The sequence below is a fragment of the Leucoraja erinacea genome, chromosome 14, assembly GCF_028641065.1.
Source record: "Leucoraja erinacea ecotype New England chromosome 14, Leri_hhj_1, whole genome shotgun sequence".
Taxonomy (NCBI): Eukaryota; Metazoa; Chordata; class Chondrichthyes; order Rajiformes; family Rajidae; genus Leucoraja; species Leucoraja erinaceus.
Genome location: NC_073390.1, coordinates 25,714,537 through 25,741,964, shown reverse-complemented (window position 1 = coordinate 25,741,964; position 27,428 = coordinate 25,714,537). Strand labels below are relative to the sequence as shown.

General features: G+C 41.9%; 1 protein-coding gene across 1 annotated transcript in view; it reads right to left on the bottom strand.

Annotated features, from left to right (window-relative positions):
• Window positions 1–2,333: 2,333 nt before the first annotated feature.
• ryk (receptor like tyrosine kinase) overlaps window positions 2,334–27,428 on the bottom strand; it is a 48,334-nt gene continuing 23,239 nt past the window's right edge. The window contains exons 7-16 of the mRNA XM_055645893.1: window positions 26,281–26,381; window positions 22,621–22,701; window positions 21,446–21,571; window positions 20,754–20,840; window positions 15,963–16,032; window positions 13,537–13,669; window positions 12,253–12,362; window positions 10,119–10,278; window positions 7,582–7,718; window positions 2,334–3,290 (exon numbers count right to left, since the gene is read on the bottom strand). Coding sequence (XP_055501868.1) covers window positions 3,179–3,290; window positions 7,582–7,718; window positions 10,119–10,278; window positions 12,253–12,362; window positions 13,537–13,669; window positions 15,963–16,032; window positions 20,754–20,840; window positions 21,446–21,571; window positions 22,621–22,701; window positions 26,281–26,381 — 1,117 coding nt within the window. The 3' untranslated portion in view covers window positions 2,334–3,178. The remainder of the gene's footprint in view (window positions 3,291–7,581; window positions 7,719–10,118; window positions 10,279–12,252; window positions 12,363–13,536; window positions 13,670–15,962; window positions 16,033–20,753; window positions 20,841–21,445; window positions 21,572–22,620; window positions 22,702–26,280; window positions 26,382–27,428) is intronic.

Genomic DNA, 27,428 nt, shown 5'->3' with positions numbered 1-27,428 from the left:
TCTAGACGTCCCACCAACACTTCAGTCACTTGACCGTCCCAATTTCCTAAGAGTATGTCAAGCTTTGTAGAGCCCTCTACATATTGCTTAAGGGAAGTTTCCTGAAAATATCTGACAAAAACCACCCCGTCTAAGACTTTGGCACTATGACAGTCTCAGTTTATATTGGGAAAATTAAAATCCCATACTCTTTGACAACTCTATCACATTCATAGTGAATTGCAAGGGTCTGGGGAATTTGTAGAGCATAGGAATCTGGAAGTCCAGCTACAGAGTTTATAAGTGCCATCACAGGGAGATAGTGTGATCAAGTAAGCTTTCAGTACATTGGCCATCAGTCAGTGTATTGACTATAGAAGCTGGGACGTTATGTTCCAGTAGTACAAGACATTAAGAGGTAAAATTTGGAATATTGTGTTCAGTTTCGGTCACCCTGTTATAAGAAAGACATTAAGCTGGAAAGGGTGCAGATAAGAATTACGAGGATGTTGCCAGTACTTGAGGGCCTGAGCTACAGGGAGGCAAGGACTTGGAACACAGAAGGAAGAAGTGAAACCTTACAGAGAGGTACAAGGATCATGATGGGGATAGGGTAAATGCAGTCATTTACCCAGAGTAGGGGGAATCAGGAGCCAGAGGCCAGAGGCTTGAGATGAGAGGGGAAAGATTTAAAAGGAAACTGAGGTACAACCTTTTCACACAAAGGGTTGTGGGTTTATGGAACGAGGTACCAGAGGAGGTAGTTGAGGCAGGCATGGTGATCAAGAGGGTGGCAGTGACGTAGCAGTGAAGTTACTGCTTTACAGTGCCAGAAGCCCGAGTTTGATCCTGACTACATGCGTTGTCAATGTGGAATTTGTACATTCTTCATGTGACGGTGTGGGCTCTGTCCAGATGTTCCGGTTTTCTCCCACACCCAAAGATGTTCAGGTTAGTAGGTTAATTGGCTTCAGTAAATTGTCCCTAGTGTGTAAGATAGAGCTAGCATTATGGGCGTCCGCTGGACGGCGCAGACTCAGTGAGCTTAAGTGCCATTTTCCATGCTATATCTTTAAACTGAAAAACTAAACTACTATCACAACATTTAAAATACATTTGGGCAGATACATGGATAGGAAAGATTTAGAAGGATATGGACTAAACACAGGCAGTTGGGACTAGTGTAGATGGGGGCATCTTGGTCGGCATGGGCAAGTTAGGCCGCAGGGTCTGTTTCCATGCTATATGACTATATGCATTTGGATATTCAGGGGCTGGTTGGTTCTAGTTGGCATATTTTGTATGTGGGAGATCATGTCTTACAATTGTGTTTGAGTTTTTTGAAGAGGTACCGGTAATCAAAAAGGTTAATGAGGGCAAGGCTGTGGACATTGTCTATGTGGACTTCAGCGAGGTTTTTGAATAGGATTCTACATAATAGACTGCGCTGTAAGATTAGATCGCATGGGATCCCGGGAGAGATAGCAAACTGGATCCAGTGGCACAATGACACATCAGGTAGATCTGCTGCCTCACAGCCAGAGACCCGGGTTCAATTCTGACCTCGGGTGTTGTCTGTGTGGAGTTTGCACGTTGTTCCCGAGACCATGTGGGCTTCCTCCGGGTGCCCCAGCAACCTCCTGCAACCCAGACGTGCAGTTTGTAAGTTATCTGTCCTCTGTAAATTGCCCCGTTTGCAGGGAGTAGATGAGTAAGTGGGATAACAAAGAAACAATGTGAACGTGTGATCAATGGTCGTCGCTGTCTCAGTAGGCCAAAGGGCACGTTTCCATGCTGTTTCTCTGAACTAAACTAAACACAATTGGCTTTAAGGAATGCGCTCCAATATTCTTGATGTCTACACTTTCCTGCTACTGATCATCTCCCACAACACTGCAGCCTCCACATCCTTCTCCTTGGTGAATATTCAAAATATGGAAGAATTCATTTAGGATGTCACACACATCCTTTGGTCCTTGACTTCACTCGGTCTACCTCTCCTAGTTCTTGAGAGTCTGAAAGTAAAGAAAGAAAGAAATACCCATGTGTTGTTACTCACCATTACCTTCCTTACCAAAGCACTTTAGCTGATCAATGCCCATACTCAGACCTGCTCAGCAAAACCAGGTTGTGGTTTCAGTATCTCTCTGAATCCACTCAGACAACTGTAGTCCTTTGGGTTGGTGCAGGGAAATGGAGTGAATATTGATGGGTAGTTGATAGCTAAACAGACATGGCGCACCGAAGGACTTGTTTCTGTGCTGGATATCTCTTACATAGTTCATGCAATGAAATTACTTTAATCCTTCATTTTTACAATATAGCTACTTAAATTAAATATTCTAATATACATGTAGGATTTCTCTCTTTTAATCACATCCTCTGCATTGTACATTATACAAAGATGAACATTCGTTGGCAACTAGAAATAGTAAACAATTGAATTTAAAAAATATATACAAAGTTTGGATTTACAAAGCAAGGTTTTGAACCTCGTGATCCCAACCACCTTGTACCGAAAAAAAAAGGCTGACGGTATGTTGTTAGGTTTCCATGCAATAATAGTTTGAACATAAGAGGATAAATTACTGTGGCAGGAAGTGCTAAAATGCAAAATAACTCCCCACGTACCTAGTTTTGAGGCAAAGGCAGAAGCTTCATTTCCCATTGCAAGCAAGTACCTCAACCATTCAAAACTCAAGACTGCTGCACAAAATTAACATAACTGGAGGTGCATGGAGGCTTCAGACTTCACCAGACACAGGTATGAATCTGGATTCTAGAGAATAGATAACAGCTTCGCCGCAACGGTGAAATATTTGACAAATTATTCACAACTTCAGCAACACTTTGGTAGTACCAAAAATAAGTAGACATTCAAAAGACTCAACAAAATATTTTTCAGTCTTCAACATCCTGCCTCCTAAAGAAATAAGGCAATAGAAGCCAAGGAATGCAGTGTAACGCTTCCCTGATATCTGCCCTTAACAATCCTTTACAAGTGGATGCGCCAGGAATTTCAATCACGTTCTCATTCAAGTACACACACTGCTGTTGCTAGTACAGATGAGAACTCGCATTATCTGGATAGTTTACAAAACAAATGATGAAAGCATTTGAAGGCACACTTTTTAATAAGAAATGTCTCCTCTATTTTCCTTTATTTCCATTATTGAACCAGCATTTAGTGTTGAAGATTTCAGACGTAGGCACCTAGGGCTGCGTGAAATTCAGTGAGGCACTGCACCAGCTGCTGAAATTTTGGCCTCTCCTCCCGATCCAAGGCCCAGCAGCAGGCCATCACTGCAAATCTGGGGTGGGGGGAAAAAAAAGGCATGGATGTCAAAACACAGGGCGACTCATATGCGAGACACAATAACATCCCAGATCAGAGTAAAAATACTCAGCAGCAGCTGGTGAACAGATAACCCGGCTGAATAAATTAGACCACTCACCAATCACCTACCTGATATATAATGACAAAAAAAAGTAGTCAGTAATAAAATATACAAAATTGGGTATCCAAGAATAATTACTAATGAAACATTGAGCTGGGTAAGAGATCAACAAAAATAGATATACGAAACAAAATAAAAAAATCACATTACACAAATAATGGACCAAAGAGTCACTGGTCAGATTAACAGGAAAAATGAAAAAAATCACCAATTAGAAATGGGAGCAGAGAGCGTTAACTGGTCAAATATTAACAACAGAAGTTAATAATCAGACATGGGTCAGATGTGCAACATTAATTAACATGTTTTAAGTTGTGCTTTCTAATATAACACGGAAGACAAGGCACACTCTGATCAGGTGTACAATGCTGCAGATATCAGATACCAGCAAGGGGTTTCCTTACTGTGGCTGTCAAAGTGCAATGGTGAACGGTGGCTCTGGTGAGGAGGGTTTTCTAAGTGCTTCACAACATGAACTTCACACCTGAACCAGAACTGGTCCAACATTCTTCCACGGTGGTGTGCTTGTTCTGTCGCAAAGAATTTAAATTCATTTTCAGGGGAAATTGGTCGTCAAATACAGTGAGAGAGCAATGGAAAGGTCCGGGTCAGAAATCGAAAGAAAATAAATTAATTCTACAGGCAGAGCAGATAAGGACTAGAAGTTTGGAAGGCTAAGATGCATCCACTTTAATACAAGAACGATATTTAACAAGATAGATAAATAGAGCATTGATAGGAATATGATACTGTTGCTATCATAGAGACATAGCTAAATTAATCGAAGGATTGGAAATTAAACGTTCCACAGTATAGAATGTTCAGGTGTGATGGGGAGGATGCAAGAGGATACTGTATTAATAGCATGGGTAAACTAGATGTACGCACAAGAGGCTGAGATGCTCGTTGCAGTAGGGGTAGCAAGCTGGAAAAGAGGTGGGAACAAATCAAAAACTGGCAAGTAATAGGTGGATACAAAATGCTGGAGTAACTTAACGGGACAGTAGCATCTCTGGAGAGAAGGAATGGGTGACGTGTCGGGTCGAGACCCTTCTTCAGACTGAAGGGTCTCAACCTGAAACATCACCCATTCCTCTCCAGAGCTGCTGATTGTCCCGCTGAGTTACTCCAGCATTTTGTATCTATCTTTGATTTAAACCAGCATCTGCAGTTCTTTCCTACACAAATATTAAGTGGATACAGGTGAGGGGGAGGGGTTGATTGGTAGATAGATGGCCTTCAGCTACTTGCTGAAGCTAGGGCACAGGATAGAAGAGCAGGCCACAACTGAGTACAATTCTGATTGGTGTATTATAGGAAGGACCTAACTGCACGGCAGAGGGGGGGGGGGGGGGGGTGAAGAGATTCACCAGCATGTTGCCTGGGACTAGGAGCGACTGGATAGGCTAGTTTTGTTTTAATTGGAATGAGGGGATCTTATACACAATAATGAGTGCCATAAATAGAATGGATAATAGGAAACTCATTCCATTGCAGAGCTTTCTAAAACTAGAGGGGTACAGAGTACAGGGGGGTTGAGTGTACAGGGTAGCATGTTTTGAGAGGATCTGATGAATAACTTACATCCCACCCCCTCCCTCCTCTGTTCGGAGCATGGGAGGAATCTGGAACCCACTACCTGAGTGGATGGTAGAGGCAGTGACTCTGACCGTATTTAAGAATTACTTACTCGACAATCGCTAGAATCACCAAGGCATAAAAAGTAACAGATCAAATGCTTAGATCTGATATACTGGTGTGTGGATGGGACTGCTTCCGTATAGAATGATGCAATTAAATCGAGGACGGGTCAGGGAGTAATTGAATTAAATTTGAAGTGAATAAATGTTATTAACCAAGTATGTATACATACAAGGAATTTGCCTTGGTGCTTTGCTTGCAAGTAACAACACGATATACAGTGAACAATTAAAAATAAAAAATGATTTAAACATGTGAAGAATTAAATAAAATGCCAGAACAAAATAAAATACTTTGTCCTGCCCAATTAGATATTGGGCAGGACAAAGTACGCAGAATGAAACATTGCATGGACAGACACAGCAGGAGCTCTATGCAAATTCTGGTCACCACCTTTCAGGCATAATGCAGCAGCATTCTAGTAAACCTTTCCTGTACTCTCTCCAAAGTATCTACATCTTTCCTGCAACGTGGCGACCAGAACTCCACATGCAGCCTAATCTAAGTCCTATAGCGCTGGATTATGACTTCCTGCTCAGAAGCCGGATCACTGACAGCATTGAAATGCTTAAACCTAGGGCTATTGACAATTGCTGGGAAATAGGATTAATGTGGAAGGGTGCTTATTGATCGGCAATGATTTGGGCCAAATAACCTTTCCAAGAAATAAAATGTTATGACTCATTGGCTCTTGCACTACCCACCTGCCCTTCCTGGTGGTCACCCATCTCCTTTCCCTCTGTACTTACGGTATGATCAACTTGCTCAACATCCTAACTACGATATTTTCAGCATTAAACTGCTCCTCAGGAAGTTCAACCACAGTTCCATTTTCTCTATGTGATCAAACAGCAGCAAGACACAATTCCAGCAGGTGTAGTCAGCAGTGACATTGGAATTGTCCCTTATCTCATACGTCCTGCAGAGGTATACCACTGCCCTAACTTCCAGACACAACATCACTATTTCCCCAGGCTCAGCCTGATTTGCTACTCACCCTGGTCACTGTTGCCCATGACTCCCTAATTTGAGGAAGGACATACTTGCTATTGAGGGAGCGCAGCGTAAGTTTACAAAGTTAATTCCCGGGATGGCGGGACTGTCATATGCTGAGAGAATGGAGCAGCTGGGCTTATACACTCTGGAGTTTAGAAGGATGAGAGGGAATCTCATTGAGACATATAAGATTGTTAAGGGCTAGGACACACTAGAGGCAGGAAACATGTTCCCGATGTTGGGGGAGACCAGAACCAGGGGCCACAGTTTAAGAATAAGGAGTAAGCCATTTAGATCGGAGATGAGGAAACTTTTTCTCACAGAGAGTGGTGAGTTTGTGGAATTCTCTGCCTCAGAGGGCGGTGGAGACAGGTTCTCTGAATGCTTTCAAGAGAGCTAGATAGGGCTCTTAAAAATAGCAGAGTCAGGGGATATGGGGGGAAAGCAGAAACGGGGTACTGATTGGGGATGATCAGCCATGATCACATTCAATGGCAGTGCTGGCTCGAAGGACCGAATGGCCTACTCCTGCATCTATTGTCTATTGACTCACCAAGGCCCCAATCTTAACCTCAATAGCAGCACTGCAACCTTACATCGATTGTAATGATTACTCTCAAAATGCCTAGCACTCCTTTACACAGCGCTCTTTGTGGTGTTGCACTTATCACTGCCCCTCACTGATATCGCTCCCCCGCTTCCAAATTCCAAGGAATACAGATCCAAGAGTGTTATTTTTTCACACAATTAGCAGTGGAGAGGCCAGGACAGATTGATAGATTGATGCAGACAGAATCCTTCAGTACCTTTCGAATGTATCGAAATGTATTTGAAGAACCATAAGATCATGGACCAATAGCTCAGAGTCTGCCAAACAACCTCCTTGTATCTCATAAATTTCCATGACTTTATGTACTACTTGATTAAATAAGATAAATAAGTATGATCAGATATGCACGAACACCAGGAACATTCACAGATCAGAAATAGAATGGGGCAACAAACATTATTGATCAGTACAATCGCTGATCAGAAATGTCAATGGCCAATGTCACTGAGGTAAATGTAGAAGATAGATAACTCAAATACTGATTAAATACTGATCAGAAAAAAACGATTTAATATTTTAAAAACTGTAGCAAGTGGTATTTCTAGACAAGTAATAGCCCTTTAAAATCATATTATGAAATCACCAATACAGCACTGAGTATTTTGATACTCTGAGAATACAAGCAGACCTACACTCTTGGAATTTTCATCATTACAACATCACTTGGACATCAATTGCCGCGTGTCAGCAGTTTTACTCTTCCGAAATTTGTTCGGCAGGCCATTGCTTTGTTTCATTTCCTCATTACTAAGTTGAATGTTTGCTTCATTACAAATATTTCAGCTATAAATTAGGTTTACACATTTAAAAAAACACCAATTGTAAATGGTTACTTACAATTCATCTGGGCAGTTGATTGGCTGTGCTATTCTGTATCCATCCTTTAGATAAACAGCCATCTCAAAAGGATCAATATCAACATATGGTGTCTGTCCCAGAGTCATTAATTCCCACAGTGTAACGCCAAATGCCCACTGAAAAAAAAAAAACCCAAAGAATTATTTGGATTGGATGATCATGCATTCTGTGACACTGCACAATTCCTGGTTCACAAAAAAACAGCCTTGCCATCCGAGCAGATTGGCTGGCAAGATTTTGATGTCGACATCAAGCATCAACATACCATCTACATACAAATGAAAAACCCAATCACTTCACCATTTAATATTGTGTGTGCTGTTATGTAGACGTTCCCTATTGACCAGTGCCCTAATTGGCTTTGTCTTTCCCATAAATCAAGTCTAGCAACATTACCTCTCTTGTTGGGCTGAAACAAACCCAGATCAAAAAAGTTTTTAGGAATATCTCCAGTCTTTGCTCGAATAATTGAAAACCTCCATTACCACTGCTGTCTAGTTTTGCATACTGCTGTACTTCACTGCAAATTTGCACTTCAACCTCCTTCTCTCTAATTAGATGCCTACAGCACAATCCCAGCAGAATTCCTTCATTCTGAACTAAAAGATTCTGCCTTGAACCTTCCAGGACATCCTCTTTCTGAGACTAGTCTTTCTGCCTTCCCATCCAAACATTCCTGAATATGAACCATTGGAACTCATATTTGACCTTTAATTATCAGGATCTAATCTCAGGTCTCTGGCGCTGCAAGGCAGCAACTTTACCTCTGCACTACTGTTCCGTGTCATTTCATAGCATTATTAATCTTTTCCCTGAATGCAACCATTCTGCGCTTGAAATCTCTGGTTTTATTTCTCAATCTCAACAGCTTCAAATTAGTCAATACTCTCTGTAATTCCCAAATTTCTAAAAATAGCGCTGCCACCTTCAGCTTCCAAGCAAAAATCTATGCTATTCAATACTAAGCTGTGCTACCCTTTCTTGTTCCCAATCCACCATGCATTGTTTAAAAAAAACGTTGTTACTTGGTCATATGGGAATCCTGACGTTTACTTCAAGTGACTCGAGTAGCACCCAGGGGAATGTCTGCCTATAAACACCCAAAAGTCCTTCAGAATCACTTCACAAGAGTTGAAGCTCATCGAAATGAAGGCAAGCTGTTATAACCATAACCTTAGAGCCATAGAGTCATACAGCATGGAAACTGGGCCTTTGACCCAACGTGCCCATACCCACCAAGATGCCCCATCTCTACTAGTCCTACCAGACAGCGTTTGGTCCATATCCCTCAAAACCTGGTTAGGAAGCAGTCTAAATGCCAGGAAATGCAATATTGGGCAAGCAATCAGCTTGGCAGATGTAATAAATTAGTTTCTTGGAAGGATTTATTAGGGCCACAACTACATATTGTTTAAAGAATAGGAAGGAACTGCATATGCTGGTTTACACTGAAGATAGACACAAAATGCTGGAGAAACTCAACTGGTCAGGCAGCATCTCTGGAAGAGAGAAATGTGAAGTTTCAGGTCGAGACCCTTCTTCATAAGGAGAAAGAAACAGGCAGGATTGGGCAGGGGAACGATAAGGTTGGAGGCTGTGGAGTGGAGATCGGAAGAGGTGATGAGATCAGTAGATCACAGTAGAGGAACATAAGCAGACAGTTTTCTTCTTAACTAGTTTGATACAAGGACAGAAAACTTAATAAATCATAACCTTTCATGAGATATGCAATATAAATATGATGGGTAGTGAACTGACAACAATCTGGGAGTATATTCCCTGAAAAAATGGAAGGCATTAAATTACAAGTACAAAAGCTGTTGTCTTTTTCCTTCTTTGTGCTTTTAGTTTGTTATAAGATGTATGTTTTAGATTTTCTTTAGTTTTGTATCATGTGGGGGTGATGGAAACTTTAATTATCTCTTTCCTTGATGGAGATGCCACTTTTTCCGTGTTGTATCTCCATGGGCACTGAGGCCTAACATCATGGAGCTGGCGGCCTCTTGCTGGGATCTCGGAGCTCCAACCTCGGGAACCTACGGACTTAACATCGTGAGCTGGCGATCCCTTTGCCAGGGACGACCTCGGAGCTGCAACTGCTGGTGCCTGCGGATTTTAACAGCATGGAACTCATGGTCTCTGGTTAGAGACCGACTTTGGGAGATTCAAGCCGTGGGAGCATCGACAGCCCCGACTGCAGATGGCTCGACTCCCCCTACCGCGGGAGATAAGAAGAAAGGACTTATGTTGCCTTCCATCACCATGGGGAATGGGGAGGAGCCGCTGTGGTAGATGTTTATGTCAAATTCTTATGTAGTTGTGTGTCGTGTTGCTTTTTTGGTATGACTGTATGGCAAACCAAATTCCTCATATGTTGCAAAACACTTTACTAATAAATTACAATTATGATTATGTACCTCGGTATATATGACAATAAACTAAACAACTAAGCTACCTCCTTTGTTGTGTTTATAATGGTATTTACATTTCAACGTATTTTGGAACAGATTGCTTACCACATCACTAGCACTTGAAAACTCATTGTTGACAAGGCTTTCCAATGCCATCCATCGAACAGGTCTGTTTTCATTGTCCCCTAAACAATGATAGTCCATGGGGAAGAGATCCCTGGAGAGAGCATTGTCTGCAATCTTTACCTGAAGGCCATCATCAATGCTAGGATGGACACAGACTTACAATTAGCAAAAATACTCTTATATAAGTGATAGAAATGTTCAAGTCAGAATATACAAAATCTGGTTCCAGCTTTCACATTTTAAAACAAATACTGGAGATCAGAAAATCTCTGACCGAAGGTAGGAATGCACATCCAGTCAAGATAGCAACTGAGTAAATTGCAATGCTGGCAATTCTTTGCAACATGAATTAAATCGTAATACACGTCTGCCTAGCTTTCTACAGTACAAGATATACCTGCATGAATAGCACATCCTGCATTTTATGAAACCTACCTTCAAAGTTTGAGAGCACTTTCTTGCATTTTGACTAAATGTTTGAACATAGGTAAGTCTAAGATTGCAATGTAAAGAAATTTTCAGCAGCTGCTATTTCTGTTATTAATATTTCTAATATTATATACCAAAATAAAACATAACAATTCCCATGGCTCATTCGCCACTTTCCACTCAAACCACCATCTCCCCAGATACTTTCATTTTCAATCACGGGAGATGCAACACCTGTCCTTATACCTCCTCCCTCGACCCCATCCAGAGTTTCCGACAGCCCTTCCAGGTGAGACAGAGGTTCACGTGCACCTGCTTTAATCTTATCTATTGCACACGGTGCTCCTATTGTGGGCTTCTGTATATTGGCAGGCCAAAGCGTAGACGCGACAAACATTTTGCTGAACACTTACACTCGGTCAGCCATGGCTACAGGATCCCCTGGTGGCTAAATACTTTAACTTCACTTAATAATAATAATAATAATAATAATAATCTTATTTATATAGCACATTTTCAGTCAACTTGCATTGACCCCAAAGTGCTTCACATAATTACATTACATTTACACACAGGCAAAGGTGGGTGAAGTGTCTTGCCCCAAGGACACAACGACAGTATGCACTCCAAGCAGGATTCGAACCGGCTACCTTCCGGTCGCCAGCCGAACACTTAGCCCATTGTGCCATCTGTCGTCCCATTCCGACATCTGTCGTAGGCCTCCTCTGCTGCCAGTGTGATGCCATGTACAAATCTGGGGAACAGCACGTCAAATTCCACTTGGGTAGTTTGCAACCCAGCGGAATGAACGCTGAATTCTCTAATTTTACAGTGCCCTCCATAATGTTTGGGACAAAGACCCATCATTTATTTATTTGACTCTGTACTCCACAATTGAGATTTGTATTTTTTTTTAAATCACATGTGGTTAAAGTGCACATTGTCACATTTTAATAAAGGCCATTTTTATACATTTTGGTTTGCTGAATGGGGGGGGGGGGGGGGGGCTATGTATAAACACAGCTGTAATTTCTACATGGTGAAACCAAAATGGATAAAAATACCCTTTAATAAAATCTGATAATGTGCACTTCAACCACATGTGATTTTCTTTCTATTACAAGTCTCAAAATCACCCGGCGGGGTCACAACATCGGAGGCTTGGATTGCCTCAGCGCAGAGGGAGAGCAAGGAGGGAAGAGACAATGACTTTGGGACTTTAAACTGTGTTGAATGTTTGTTATTTATTCTATGTTATGACTGCAGGCTAAATCATTTCGTTGCACTGAAAAGTGCAATGACAATAAATTGAATCCAATCCAATCCAAAACCTGTGGAGTACAAAGGGAAATAAATAAATGTTGTGTCTTTGTCCCAAATATCTTTAGAAAGGCAGGCAGTTAATTCTAACCCAAAATATCATGAACCATAGCAATGATTATGAATTAACTCTGAAAAAGGTGGTTGGAAAGATCATAATGATTTGCTAGGTAATTTCAGCTCAATTAGAGTTGCATGTGGGCTCAAACTAGGTGTAAGGACATAATAAATTTAATGGAATTGTTTGGAACCCCCATAAAGAGTTCTATAAATTTTGCATACATCAAAGCCAACGTGGTCCCCTAGCCATAAAAATACATAATTTGTGAACTAGAAATGTTTTGCAGTAATCTCTTGCACTCACACACAATTTCTTGTTGCAAGGTCTTTATGAATAACTTCTCTCCTTGCCAAGTAACTCATCCCACAGGCAATCTGAATGGCCATATGAACAAGGTCTTGCTGTGATATTGCCTGTGAAAAAGACATAACAATTACTTGAATGTCCCCTGTATAAATTGAAAACGATATCACATTGAAAAGAATTACTTTTCCTAGATCCAAAATTAATTGTCATACTTGTAGAATACATAACAATTTTACTAATAATGTAATCTCCTATAATTTCCATTCCAAACAAGACACATGGAACAGAGTGATAGAAATTATATCACTTTCAGATGAATTAAACTGCTGCCCGCTGATCCCATTTTTCTTTTCCATATCTGAAAAACTGAATGATAGAGTCATGGAGTCCGACAGAATGGAAACAGCCACTCCAAGACATCCAAGTCTCTGACACCAGGGAAGCAGCAAAGCATCCTGGAGTCCCATTTGCTGCCACAGACACTCCTGACTGCTCACCTAACTATCGAGTCTCCTATCACTATCGCACTGCCTGACTTCGACCCACCCCACTGTACCTTAGAGCCAGGCCCGGTACCAACCTAGCTGCTGCTCTCCTCTGAACAGTCATCTCCCCCAACAGTATAAAAAATGGCATGCCAGAAAACATTTACAAGGATATTAACAGGACAAAGGGCTTGAGTTATAAGGAGAGTGCGAATAAGTTGGGGGGTTTTTCCCTGGAGTGTAGAAAGCCGAGGCATACCTGTGTAATTATAGATACATACAAGATACCTTACAGTGGTATCTAAAATCATGAGGGGCGTGAAGTGAACTGGTGCAGTCTTTTTCCCCGCATAGTAGGCGAGTCTAAAACTAGAGAGCATGGATTTAGGTGAAGAGGAAATGATTTAAAGGGGACCCGAGGGGAAGGTTTGTCACACAGAGGCTGGTGTATGTATGGAACAAACTGCCAGTGGAGGTGGAGGTGGTACAAATTACAACATTTTAAAAACATTTGGATTGGTACAGGTATATGAAAGGATTCAAAGATTTCAAAGTCCAAATGGAGGCAAATGGGACAAAAAAAGTTAGTCGAGGAGCATCTGTGGAGAGAAAGTACTCCATAAATTACTTGGGTTGAGATGTCGACAATTCCCTACCCCCTGCCCCCCCCCCCGCCCAACCACACATGGACATTCTGAAAAGAGGAATAGCTCAGGGTTGGCATGAGTGAGTTAGGTTGAAGAGTCTGTTTCCAGGCCATAACTAAATAAATTATTAAAAAATATTTAGAAGTTACCTGTGGATTGTTGGCTTCGGCAAGTTTGCATTGTCGAAGGAAGAGCTTTAGATTACCCCAGTTCATGTAAGGGAGCAGTACCATGGGCCTCTCACCATCCTCTATGCAAACATGATTGATGGGCAGAAGGTTTCTGGTCCAAAAACAACACAATATTAGTCACAATCAAACGCCATCTCTTACTCCTGCAGTTTTCGAAACAGGAGAGGTTCCTGCCCCCTGACCTCCACGGCCAGTTACACCATATTCTTCACTACACACAAAGTTCAAATCTATCAGATAAAACAAATCGTAAAATATTAATATATAAAAAATATTGCCTGTAACTGCATTGTTATCAAGAGGCTTGAAGCACTGATCCAGAGACCTTGGTTAGCATTGGGAAATAGCTTCTTCCTTTCCTGTACTTCCATTTCTAACATTCACTCTTCCCAATACAGATACCCCATTATGTTTTTTTGCCCTGGCTTGCATCCCACAACCCATTCTCCTTGTGTCCTTCCTCATCCCATCCTTCCCCCCACCCCTTATCCATGTTGCCTAAACCCAGCCCCTCTCATGAATGGGTATAATTCTTCATTGTTTAGAATAACTTGCCATGGTAGAGATGGTGCCAGCGTGATGTTTGCTTCCAGGCAGGAGCTTATTGCCATAGTATGGCCCTCAACCCTTGGTGCTTCAGGCAGAAAAATCACGAGAAATAGTCAGTGATTTTACAGCCGACAGTCTGATTTCACTATATCTGGCCTCAAACTAGTAGTAATTATTTCCCAATCATTAGTTTCCCTTAGCTGACCTTCATGTCTGTCTGAAAACTTTCCTCCTCTACCTTTCTCTCCCTCACGGACAAAATGAATAGCCACACTCTCAGTCCTATTGCATAATGAATTCACCTGTGCTCTCATCCTCTCAGCTTTCCACTTCAAGACCAAGTTATGCTGCCATGTATATCGACCTTGAGAAAGACTAGTCTAACATCCTGACAAAATATGCCTCAACGTTGGCACCTCTGAACATAGGGGGCACGCCAGGTTCCCACCTACCCACTGTTTGAGTTTCTTTGGTGATGGCAGCACAACATAAATAGCTCCAATAAAGAAACTTCTTTGTTTCTTCAGTTTAACATTAGTTTAGTTCAGTTTATCATCTTCGGCACAAACATTCCTGTGCTGTTCTATGTTTGCTGAACACAATTCTTTTCCATTTACTCTATTATCTCGATCTATAATATATAAAACATGAACACTAAAGGTCTGGAGATCACATCTATAATGGGGTGGAAACAGGCTTTTAATGAGGTATGGCAGTTATGTGACAGCTGCACTGTTGAGTCATGAATAACACATCCGCCAGATCGAACAACAATTTTCTACCCAAATGTCATTAATGAACCAGATCATTATTTCTTTTTGTATTCTTTTTTTCTTTAACTTCAGATTGATTTAATTGTTTATATTTAAACTCCTCTGTTGCAGCAGTGGAATTTGAACTCATGCATCTGGAACCATGGTCCAGTACTTTGGCTGTGTATTCGCTGATGTAACCACTACATTGCTGAACTGTTATGAGTAAGGTATTTAACTCGAAACATTAATTCTGATTCTCTTTCTATTGAGGCTGTCTGGCCTGAATGTTTCTAGCAATTGCAATTTTTATTTCAGTTTGCCAGCACCTGCATTTTTGGGGGATTTTCACACTACAAGTAGCCTCTCCTGTACCAATACAAATCAATGATTCTACATGAAGGAAACTAAAGATCCATCGGCTCCTTTGTGTCTGAAAAGCAAACCCGAAATTGGCATGTCAAAGCATTGCAGAAGTACCACCAAACTCTCTCCATTAAATCCTGGAGAACCCTCACCCAAGACTGCTCGCAGGGACAGGAGAGAGGCAGGTAGCTCCAACAACACTGAGCATCTCTATCAGGAGCACCTGCTGGCCATGCGCAAACAGTGGAAGGTAAAAATATGATGCAACAGGGTTCAAGAGAGGGGGGGAGGGGGAGAATATGTTGAACCAAATAAAATTTTGGGGAGGATATCATGATAGGCAAATATTGAGAACAAGACTGAAAAGTAAACTGAGAAACAAGGCATAATAGAGAATAAGATGGACAGAAGATGAGAACAGAATCACAGCTACTGTAAAAGACTAGCAAATATTGTATGCAAGTTCACTGTTCCCACACAGGACTCATTTGTCATCGCAGACTCAATATAATAAACGTTGAAGCAGGAGAGTCTGAAGAAGGGTTTCGGCCAGAAATGTTGCCTATTTCCTTCGCTCCATAGATGCTGCTGCACCCGCTGAGTTTCTCCAGCACTTTTGTCTACCTTCGATTTTCCAGCATCTGCAGTTCCTTCTTAGACACTTAACCCCAATGGACTGCCTGAGAAGAACGATAGATGAAAGTTAATTTTGCTTACCTGTGATGGAGTCCCCGCAGTTTGCAGCTCTCTGTCAACATCATAGTTACTTGTACCTCTGAAGCATGGTCTACAAAAGGGAACAAAAATAAATTATAGCACTTGCACACATTTTTTGGACAAAATCTGTTCCCTTCTTTCCATTAAACAAAGGTAAAAATCACTACCTTTAAAGCTATAGTTAAGTGTGCATGTGGCTCATAGCACCATATCATTTAGTGCTAGGAACTAATCTGTAAACAAGCATTCTCAAGTTCAAGCAGAAGTGGTTAATTGAGAAAAACTCACCCCCGTATTCTCTTAGACAATACTATAAATACAATTCCATCAATTATTTCCTTATAATCCTAGTCACATGCCCGTTGACTATATCTCCATTATCAAATAACATGGATATAATTTACAGAAGCCACGACTTATAAACCAGGACATCTTTGGGATTTCGGATGAAACATGAGCACCTGGGGCAAACTTATTCAGACACCATGTGCAAACTCCAGATAAACAGCACCAGAGGTTAGGATCAAAGCTGGGTTGTTGGAGCTGTGAGGCAGCAGCAATGCATGCTCTCAATCACCAGCATCTCATTCAATTGAAAAAAATATTAATTTTTGTATGATTGAGGTCAAAGATTAAAATAGATTCTGCACCATTAGACTGACCAATACAGTACAGGAATGGGCCTTTCGGCCCACAATGTTTGTGTCCGCACATGGCGCCAAGTTAAACTGATCTCATCTGCCTGTACATGATCCATATCCCCCTAGACACTATACTTCTAGGTGCCTATCTAAAAACCTCTAAAATAGCACCTTATCGGCCTCCAGCACCACCCTCGGCAAGGCCCTCCACTACGATCTGTGTAAATAGCTTGATCTGCACATCTCCATTAAACCTTCCTCCTCTTGCCTTATGGCCACGCCCCCTAGTTTTGGACATTTTCACCCTGGAAAAAATATTCTGACCATCCACCCCATGTGTGGCCTCGCATAATTTTATATACTCCTATCGACTCCCCTCAAACACCAACATTTCAGTGAGTCTTTCCAACTTCTGCCTGTAGATGGAACCCTCTAATCCAAGCAGCATTTTGGTAAACATTGAATATAAACGTTGAGAGGTCAAATGTAGTTATACTAGACGTCAGTGAGACCACATTTAGAGTATTGTGTTCGGTTTTGGTCACCATGTTATTGGAAAGATGTTGTTTGCCTTGAAAGGGTGCAGAGATTTACGAGGATGTTGCCAGGACTTGAGGGGCTGGGCTTTAAGGAGAGGTTAGTCAAACAGACTAGGACTTTATTCCTTGAAGTGTAGGAGAATGAGCGGTGATCTTATAGAGGTGTACAAGATCATATGAGGAATAGATGGGGTAAATGCACATTCTTTAGACCTGAATAGGTGAACTGATAACCGGAGGACATGGGTTAATGGTGGGGGGGAATAGATTTAATAAGAGCCTCGGGGGTAACTTTTTTTTACACAATGGGTGGTGGGTATATAAAAGACAAAGGACATTTATTGTCACGTACACCAATTGGTGCAGTGAAATTTGAGTTACCATACAGCACACAAATAAGATAACCATATAAACCATATAAAATTTAACATAAAACATTAAAAAATCCCCCCCACAGCGGAATCAACGTTTCCCACTGAGGGAAGGCAACAAAGTTCAGTCCACTTCCTCTTGTTCACCCGTGGCCGGGGCCTGTTGGGGCCTCCGCAGTCGCCGCAATGGAGCCCGATGTTTCAGGCCCTCGCGCCAAGATGATCGGAGCTCCGGCATCAGAATGGTAGAACATTCTTAGCGGCTTGGAGTTTCCGAATCGGCCGCTTCCTACTGGAGACTGCGGCTTCCGAAGTCCACAGGCCGAGCTGGATGGAGCTCCATCACTGGCGATCCTCGGCAAAATATCCCAGGTCTCCACGATGTTAAAGTCAGCGCCGCCCGCAGACCACAGCTTCATGGTTGTAAGACGGCACGCCCGCTCTGCGATGGTAATTTAGTGCTGTGCCACTGCTGAAGCTCTGGCCGGGGGGGGGGGAGGCTGCAGCTCGGAGACAAGACGCATCCTCGACAAGGTAGTGACTGAGAAGACAGTTTCCCCCTTCACCCACATAAAAAAGACTAAAAGTCCTCCAAAAACAAACTTTTAGACAGAATAAAAATAACAAAAAGGATGAAAGGACAGACAGCTGTTGGCGAGGCTGTCACACTCGATGGTGCCACCACTCGGATGGAATGATATTTGGATAGGTACATAGAAGGCGCCACCACTCCATATGGAACTTGGATAGGTACACAGACATGAAAGGTTTGAAGGGATATGGACCAGACACAGGCAAGTTTCACTTACTCAGTTAGGCAACTTGATCAGCATGAAACAGCTGGGCCAAGGGACCAGTTTCCTATGTTGTACTGTTGTATAACTTACATTAAATCTATGCTCTTTAGTTTTAGACTCCCAATTCCCAGGAAAAGACTCCCAATTCCCTCTTATCTATGCCACTCATGATTTTATAAACTACTATAAATGTCACCCTTCAGCCTCCTCTGCTCCAGGGGAAAGAGTCCTAGCCAATCCAGTTTCTGCTTATAATGCAAGTCCTCCATTCCCAGCAACATCATTGTGAATCGGCACCGGCTCTAATTTAATCACATCCTTCCAATAATACGGTAACCCAAAGTGTGCACAGTATTTCGGTGCAACGGCACCAAGATTTTGTACAGCTGTAACGTGACATTCCAACTCTTGTATTCAATGCTCCGTCCAATGAAAGCAAGCACGCCATATGCTTTCTTCACAATCTTGTCTACCGGTTGCCACTTTTACCACTCGGTCTCATGTTTAGATTCAGATTCAGATTCACAATCTTGTCAGTGTACCGTACAGTTGCCGAAATGCATTTACCACTCCCTTGAAGAGCGACATAGCAAATGTTTAATTAAAAAAACTCCCCAGGTCCCTGGGGGGGGGGGGGGGGGGGGGTGTTTTAGCACTTCCCAGGTCCCTGTCATTTACTTTGTATGCTCTGCCATGGTTTAACTTATCAAAATGCATCACTTCACACTTGTCAGAATTACATTCTATCTGCCATTCTGTGGTGACAATTTTGCAAGCAGCACAACAGCAAAGAATCAAATATTGCAGTTCTTGGCAAGGGAATAATAATCTTCTTGTTTTAGTAGATAGCCACTCAAAGGGGATTCAGGAGGTATTTGGCAGAAGTCAGAGGACGTGTTAGAACTATGCACACGAACCATATGATCTCGGCAGGGAATGCAAAGCATGGACGAAGAAGCAGATAGACAATAGACAATAGGTGCAGGAGTAGGCCATTCGGCACTTCGAGCCAGCACCACCATTCAATATGATCATGGCTGATCATCCCCAATCATTACCCCGTTTCTGCCTTCTCCCCATATCCCCTGACTCCACTATCTTTAAGAGCCCAATCGAGCTCTCTCTTGAAAGTATCCAGAGAACTGGCCTCCACCGCCTTCTGAGGCAGAAGTCCACAGTCTCACAACTCTGAGAGAAAAAGTGTTTCCTCATATCTCCGTTCTAAATGGCTTATGCCTTATTCTTAAACTGTGGCCCCTGGTTCTGGACTTCCCCAACATCGGGAACATGTTTCCTGCCTCTAGCGTGTCCAAACCCTTAATAATCTTATATGTTTCAATAAGATACCCTCTCATCCTTCTAAACTCCAGAGTATACAAGCCCAGCCACTCCATTCTCTAAGCATAAGACAGTCCTGCCATCCCGGGAATTAACCTTGTAACCTACTCTGCCCTCCCTCAATAGTAAGAATGTCCTTCCTCAAATTAGGGGACTAAAACTGCACACAATACTCCAGGTGTGGTCTCACTAGGGCCCTATACAACTGCAGAAGGACCTCTTTGCTCAAATACTCAACTCCTCTTGTTATAAAGGCGAACTGTCTATTGTCTATTTATATTGTCTATTGTTGCAATTTTTAAAACCATCTTCGCTATCTACAATACCACCCACTTTAATGTCATTTGCAAATGTACTCATCATGCCTTGTACATTGTCATCCAAATTGTTGATATAAACCACAAGCAGCATTGGGCCCAGCACCGATCCCCGAGGCAAACCACTTGACACAGGCCTCCAGTCCAAAAAACATCTTACCACCACCACTGTTTCCTTCCATGAAACCAATTCTTTATCTAGTTTGCTAGCTCTCCCCAGATCCTATATGAACCATATCAGAAGCTTTGCTGAAGTCCATATGGACAACGACTACACCCATGCCCTCGTCAACCTTTTTTGGTTACCTCATCAAAAAAAGCTAAAATTCATAAGACACTATTTCCCATGTACAAAACCAGGCTGACCATGCCTAATCAGCCTATCAGTCCATATGCATTCACATCTTATCCCTCAGAATCCTCTCTAGTAACTTACCTACTACAGACGTTAGGCTCACTCGTCTAGTTCCCAGGCTTGGCCTTGACGTTCTTCTTAAATAAAGACACAGCATCAGCCACACTCCAGTCATCCAGCACCTCACTAGAGTCTAACAATGATTCATATATCACAGCCAGGAGCCCCCCCAAAATTTTTTTCTAGCTTCCCACAGCATCCTTCAATACATCTGATCAGGCCCGGGAAATTTATCTACCTTCATATGCCCTAGGACATCCAGCACCTACTTGACCGTTATACGGACCGTCCTCCTGACAGGAGGTGGAGACAGTTAGTCAACTTCAGAGCTGTGTATTCAATTAGGTACAATATTTACTATATGATTACTTACCTTTTACTGCTTTAGTAAATACATATTTTTCTTTACTTGGATCTTTCTCATCAATTAAAATCCCAAGAAAGATACGACCAAATGTACCTGAAACACAAAATTAACCAAATATTGTATGGAAAGCCATTAAGCTAATTTATTTACACTTCAGATTTAACTTTCAAAATCTATACAAGATCTATTTTGCTGAAAAAGTCAAAATGCTGGAGTAACTCAGCAGGTCAGGCAGCATCCCTGGAGAACATGGATAGGTGATGGTACACAAAAATGCTGAAGAAACTCAGCGGGTGCAGCAGCATCTATGGAGCGATGGAAATAGGCCGAAACGCTTCTTCGGACATGGATATGTGATGCTTCGGGTCTGGACCCTTCGTCAGAATGATTGAGGGGGAAGAAAACTGGAAGAGAAGAGGAGCAGGACAAAACACGGTAGGTGAGATGTAAAGACAGGGGGGGGGGGGGGGGGGGGGGGGGGGTTATTATTCGGCAGATGGATGGACAAAGGCCAGAGTTGAAAAAGCAGAAGGAATTCGTTGAGATGTAGGAGCGCAAAGATATGGCAACACTTGCGATTGGTCCACCAAGGCATACTGGATTCCCTGGTTGTTTCTGAAATTACCCAGTCACCTCAGAGCAGAAAAATGTAGGATTGAAAAGTTAAATAATTAAAAAACTTTTGCTGCAATCTTCACCTTCTTGAAGAACTTCTTTGAGAGTGACCCTCTCTCTGGAGATAGCTATGTCCTTCACTTTAGCTTTTGCCTCTGCTAATGTGACACTTTTGAGATCATTCTTTTCTATCCGAAGTGTTGGGTAACCTGGAAAGAAAAAGTGAAAACCAATAACCAACATATATTGACCTTGTTCAAAACTCAAAAGTGCGTAACTGTAGGGTTAGTGATAAATTGCAGCATATACCATGCATGAGGAAAGCAGCTACAAATACATGAGAAAAATAAACAAATAATGTTAGGCCGTTTTGCACATCACAACAAATACGCTTACGTAAAAATGAAGCATGACTATCAGAACAATGAAGCATGGTCCTGTCAGCAATCAATTTGTGTTGCGCCCAAAGATCCTCAACTCACGCACCAAGAGACCCTCAACCCGTGCACCGACAGAGATCCCCAACCTGTGAGCCCACAAAGATCCTCAACTCGTGCACTCACAAAAATCTTCAACCCCCTCAGTCCAGAGACCATCACTCTACTCTGCCTACCAAGCCTAACAGCCCCATTTGTCCACAGAGATGCAAACACCCTCCATCACCTGAGATCCCCAACCCCCTCGTCTCCCTGGAGCCCCAACCCTCTTGCCCATCGTGACCCCCGAGTGCCCATCAAGACCACCAGCCACGCCGCCCACCAAGACCCAATCCGCCCATTGACCCCAATCCCCTCTGCCCATCGCACCCCATCCCCTCTGCCCATTGCACCCCAATCCCCTCCTCCTGTGCCCAAAAAGACACCCATTCAATTTCTTCCACTCTCTTCACATTAATCCAAAAGTACAGGAGAACAACAGACCAGCACTTTTGGACTTTGGTGGTCGTGCCTCAGATTTCCCAGACTATTGGATGTTATTTCTATTTATTTCTCTTAGAGAAGTAACAGTCATTTAGTAAAGTAGAAAAGGGAAATGACAGACACATTAAATAAATATTTTGCTTCAGTCATCACAGAAACAAAATTGGTATAAAGCAAAAGGCAACAGTAAAATTAAATTTCCAAATGGCTACTGAGCAATTTCCAAACTGTTGATTGGGATATGAATTCAGTAAAACCACTTTTGCATCTCCATAGAACTTTCTTAGCACCTTAAATACAATGTGCTCTGTAAAGTCACTGCTATTGATGATGCTAACCTGACTTTTTGGAAACTTGGGTGATACCATTTTGTCTTTCTTCTTCAGGATTACACCCAGAAAGTTCCTTCAAATCACTTCCTGCAAGGACAGAAAGTTGTGTTATAATCATAATTATTTTTCTTTTAACAATGCATTTATACACAAAGGCAGGCTTTGAGGAAAAGTTGAGCCGCCGGGACAATCCATAACTGCTAGCGTCTCCTCCTCGATTCCAAAACTGAACCGCTGGGACAAGCCTCAGACCACCAGCATATCCTCACCTGCCCACAGACAACAAGGGACGGCGCCCCACATGGAGTGCAAAGATTGAGCCACTGGGACAAGCCCAAGGCCGCCAGAACCTCCGAGGTCTGGTCGGAGCTGCTGGGAAAAGCCCAAGACCACCAAAGCCTCCTCTGTGAGACTTAGACCAAGCTGCCAGGACAAGCCTGAGACTCCCAACATCACCTTTTAAGGTATGAGTGAGCTGCCTTGACCACCCGCACTTTCTCCTTGAAGCCAAGATTGGGCTATTAGAATAAGCCCAATGCATAACACTGATGAGCAGCTGAGCAAGAAAGCATTTTTTACTAGTCATTTTTGGATTTGGGATGCAAACATTGACAACATTTAATATGAACTGTAAGAAATAGCAATGGCTAAATGACCAGATTATACATATTATGCTTACTGAAATACTGAATTCTAATTCATGTAGTTTGCTTTCCTGCCTGAATGAAAAGACAAAACTATGTCAGTCACTCATACAATACTCCAAATGTGATTTCACCAACATCTTGCAGAGGTGTAACATGACATCCCAATTATTGTGCTCAATATGAATCCAAGACGAGTCCAATGAATGTAAGCATGCCAAATGCCTTCCTCAACCGTGTCTAACCTGCAGATCAGATTTGGCAAGAGTGATGTGTCACCAGCCTGAGCATGCAGAAAAAAACAAAACATCTCAGAGTATCTGCCTTATCCTTTTCTGATTAGTATCCGACCTGCTGCCTTGCCTTTCACTAATCAGTTCTGCATGTGGCTGGGGTTTTATGTGAGGGGTAATGATATAGCAATAGTGACTTTTAAGAGGCTATTCGATATGCACATGGAATGGAAGGATATGGATCATGTGCAGACAGAATAGATTAGTTTAATTTGGCATCATGTTCAACGTCTTGAGCTGCACTATTCAAAGTCCAATGTTCCATGATATTTTTATTCTTACTCTTCAACCTTTGTTATCAGGGCATCCTGGGTATGATGATCAACTGTGAACTGATGTGAATCACTCACGGATCACAATGTTCCTAGCTATGGCTAGCTAAGATTGCCACATAAATTAAATCTAAGACATATGGTATCAATGGAGTGCGAGCTAGTTGCAAATACTAATGCTTTCTTACTCTGACTGTTGCAATCACAGGGGAAAGCTTATTTTAAAATGTTGACAAATTCCCCCCATTCTACACAACAGGAGTATCTTAGGCACATGGAGCATTCTAACATTGCATGTACAAGCCTCTGGAGCAGTGTCAGATCGTGGAGCTATACAGCACAGTAACAGGCCCTTCAGCCCGCCCTGTTCATCCACACCATCAAGTCCCGATCGACTACTTCCATGTACCAATACCCAATCCATAGCTTTCTATGCTTTGGAGATTCCACTGTGCTGCCTTAGTCTATCGAGTCTTTATAAAGAAATGCTCCATCCCATAATTTTAACCACTATGGGATACAGGAACAATTACTGTCAAGAGATAAACTAAAATAAACTGCATGATTAACTTAATCCAGAATAATCCAAAAGACCGAGACATCAATGTAGATGGGTTGGCAAATTTGCTGATGACACCAGAGGATATATGTGTAGGAAGGAACTGCAGATGCTGGGAATGGGAAGGAGAATGAAAGTGTTTAGCAATTGGGAGATCAGGTAGGTCCAGGCACAGTGAATGAAGGTGTTCAGCGAAACAATCACCCAGTCTTCGTTTGGTGTCGCTGATGTACAAGAGTCCACACCTTGAACAATGGATACAGTAGATGAGGTTGGAAGAGATGCAAATGAAGTGCTAAACCCTTTAATTCTCCTTCCCATCACTGACCTTTCTGTCCTAGGTTTCCTCCGTTGTCAGGGTGAGGCTAAACGCAAATTGGAGGAACAGCATCCCATATTTTGCTTGGCCAGTTTACAGCTCAGTGGCATGAATATTGATTTCTCTAACTTGAAGTAACCCCGACATCCCCTCTCTCTCCATCCCTCCCCCACCCAAGTCGCACCAGCTTTTCATTTTCACCCAAAGAGCAAAAAATGGTCCGTTTCCTTTATCATTGTTACTTTTTGGCATAACTTTCATTCATTGTTCTTTATCTCTCCCTACATCATTGTCTATATCTCTCATTTCCCTTTCACCCGACTAGTCTGAAGAAGGGTCTTGACTCAAAACATCACCCATTCCTTCTCTCCAGATTTAATGCCTGTCCTGCTGAGTTACTCCAGCTTTTTGTGTCTATCTACAGTGGGTTCAGATCAGTTGCAGAAACAGGTAGAGAAATGGCAGATGGAGTTTTACACGATCAAGGATGAAGGATTGCACTTTGGGGGGTTGACTACCAGGAGAGAGTATATAGTTAATAGTCATAGAGTCATACAGCATGGAAACCAGTCCTTCGGCCCAACTTGCCCACTCCAACCAATATGCTCCATCTACACTAGTCCCACCTGCCTGCGTTTGGCACATTTCCCACAAAATCTATCCTATCCATGTACCTGTCCAAATGATTCTTAAACATTCTGATAGTAACTGCCTCATACTACCTCCTACAGCCACTCCAGCAACTACCACCCACCCTGTGTGTAAAAATATTGCCCCTCAGGTTCCTATTAAATCTATTCCCCCTCACCTTAATCTTATGTCCCAATGGCAAGACCCTTAATAACAGTGATGTACAGAGGGATCTTGGCATCCGACTTCATAGCTCAATAAAAGGTAACAGCAGAAGTTGATAGGGTGTTAGGCATAAGGCATGCATGCCTTTGTTTCTAGGGGCATTGAAGATAAGGCAAGTCATAATGCATCGTTTTAGGACTTCGATTATGCTGCATTAGGAGTATTGTGTGCATTTCTGGTCGCTCCATTACAGGAAGGAGGTCAAGGCTTTGGAGAGGGTGCAGAGGTGGTTTACCAAAATGTCAAATGAATTAAAGAGTTTCAGCTACAGGAAGAGGCTGGATACACTTGGAATATTTTCTCTAGAAAGTTGGAGGTTGAGGGGAGAGTTGATTGAAGTATGTAAAGTTATGTGAGGTATAAATAGCGTAGACAGTAAAAACCTTTACCCCAGGGTGGAAATGTCCAATACAAGAGGGCAATATAAGGTGAGAGGGGCAGATTTAATGGAGTACACAAGTGGGGACCTAGAACAAATTGCCAGAGGTGGTGGATCAGGCTGATTCGATAGTGGCGTTTAAGAGGCTTCTAGTTAGGTATATGGAGGCGCATGGAATAGGGGGATGTGGATCATGTACAGGCAGATGACATGAATTCAGCTAGGTATCATGTTCGGCAAAAACATTGTGGGCCGAAGGGCATGTTCCAGTGCTGTAGTGTTCTATGTTTTAATAATAAATGAAACATTTATGTAATTCTCGCATTATCCAAATAAAATCCTTACTAGTGACAGGTGTTGCATTATTGGGTGTATCTGCTCGCAAATACTGGGTGGTCTGTGTGGAGGGCTGCGACAGGCCCTGGGTGCTTCCACTCTCACTCATGCTGATAAAACAAACAAAAACAACACATTACCATACATAAGTAATTCAATTACATTTGCAATTTTTATGGCATTTTGTATTTGTGTTTTCAAGACTTAAAAGCCAAAATGTTCTCAAGGTAAAAAGAAAATCAAACTTTTTTTCTTCAAAAAAGGCCTTTAGATAGAAAAGATCCAACATTTCTGCACAAAACATTAAAAACTGTGGTTTGTAATTCTACAAATGGTAGCCCAAATACAATTAAGAGACTACCTGCATCATGGTGAACAGACATGTTAAATGAAAGAAGGCAAACCCACCCAACCTTTATTTTTACATTGTCGAGCAACTGAGCAAAAAGGCATTTTTTTAAAAATATTAATTTCTGGGTTTTGGATGCAGGCAATGACAACATTTAATATCAATTGTAAGAAATAACAATGGCTAAATGGACCAGATTCTACCAATTAAGCTTACTGAAATACTGAATTCTAATTCACGTAGTTTGCCTGCCTGTATGAAAAGACAAAACAATGCTAGTAGATGCAAGACATTATTTTTAAAAGTTATCACTGAAAAATGAACATGGCAAAATTTAGGGAGAAGCTTGCACAAGTGGACAGCATGTTGGTGATGACAATGGAACTATTTAGCAAACTATACACACACACACACACATATACATATATACATATACATATACATAGAGATGAGATAAAGTTTGTGAATTGATGAGTTGCGGAGAAGGGCAGGAATAAGTGTATACTTCCTATTACTCCTTTTCCAACATGTAAGGTTTAATTTGTGATGTTTCTGAGGTTATTCAATGAGTTGTGTATAGGTTTATTGTTCATTTCATTGTTATTTTTGGCTTTGTCTTTAATTTTTTTGTTTTACATGTTCGAAATAAAATATATACTAATATATTATAAATGACTAAAAGATCCAGGGGAAATAAATCACAATTCCTATCCAGACTTTCTGTATAACTTCAGCCTTCCTGTCCTGTAACAGTTTCATGAATCTTTTCTGCACCCATTCCAGTTAGTGACATCCTTCCAATAGCCGA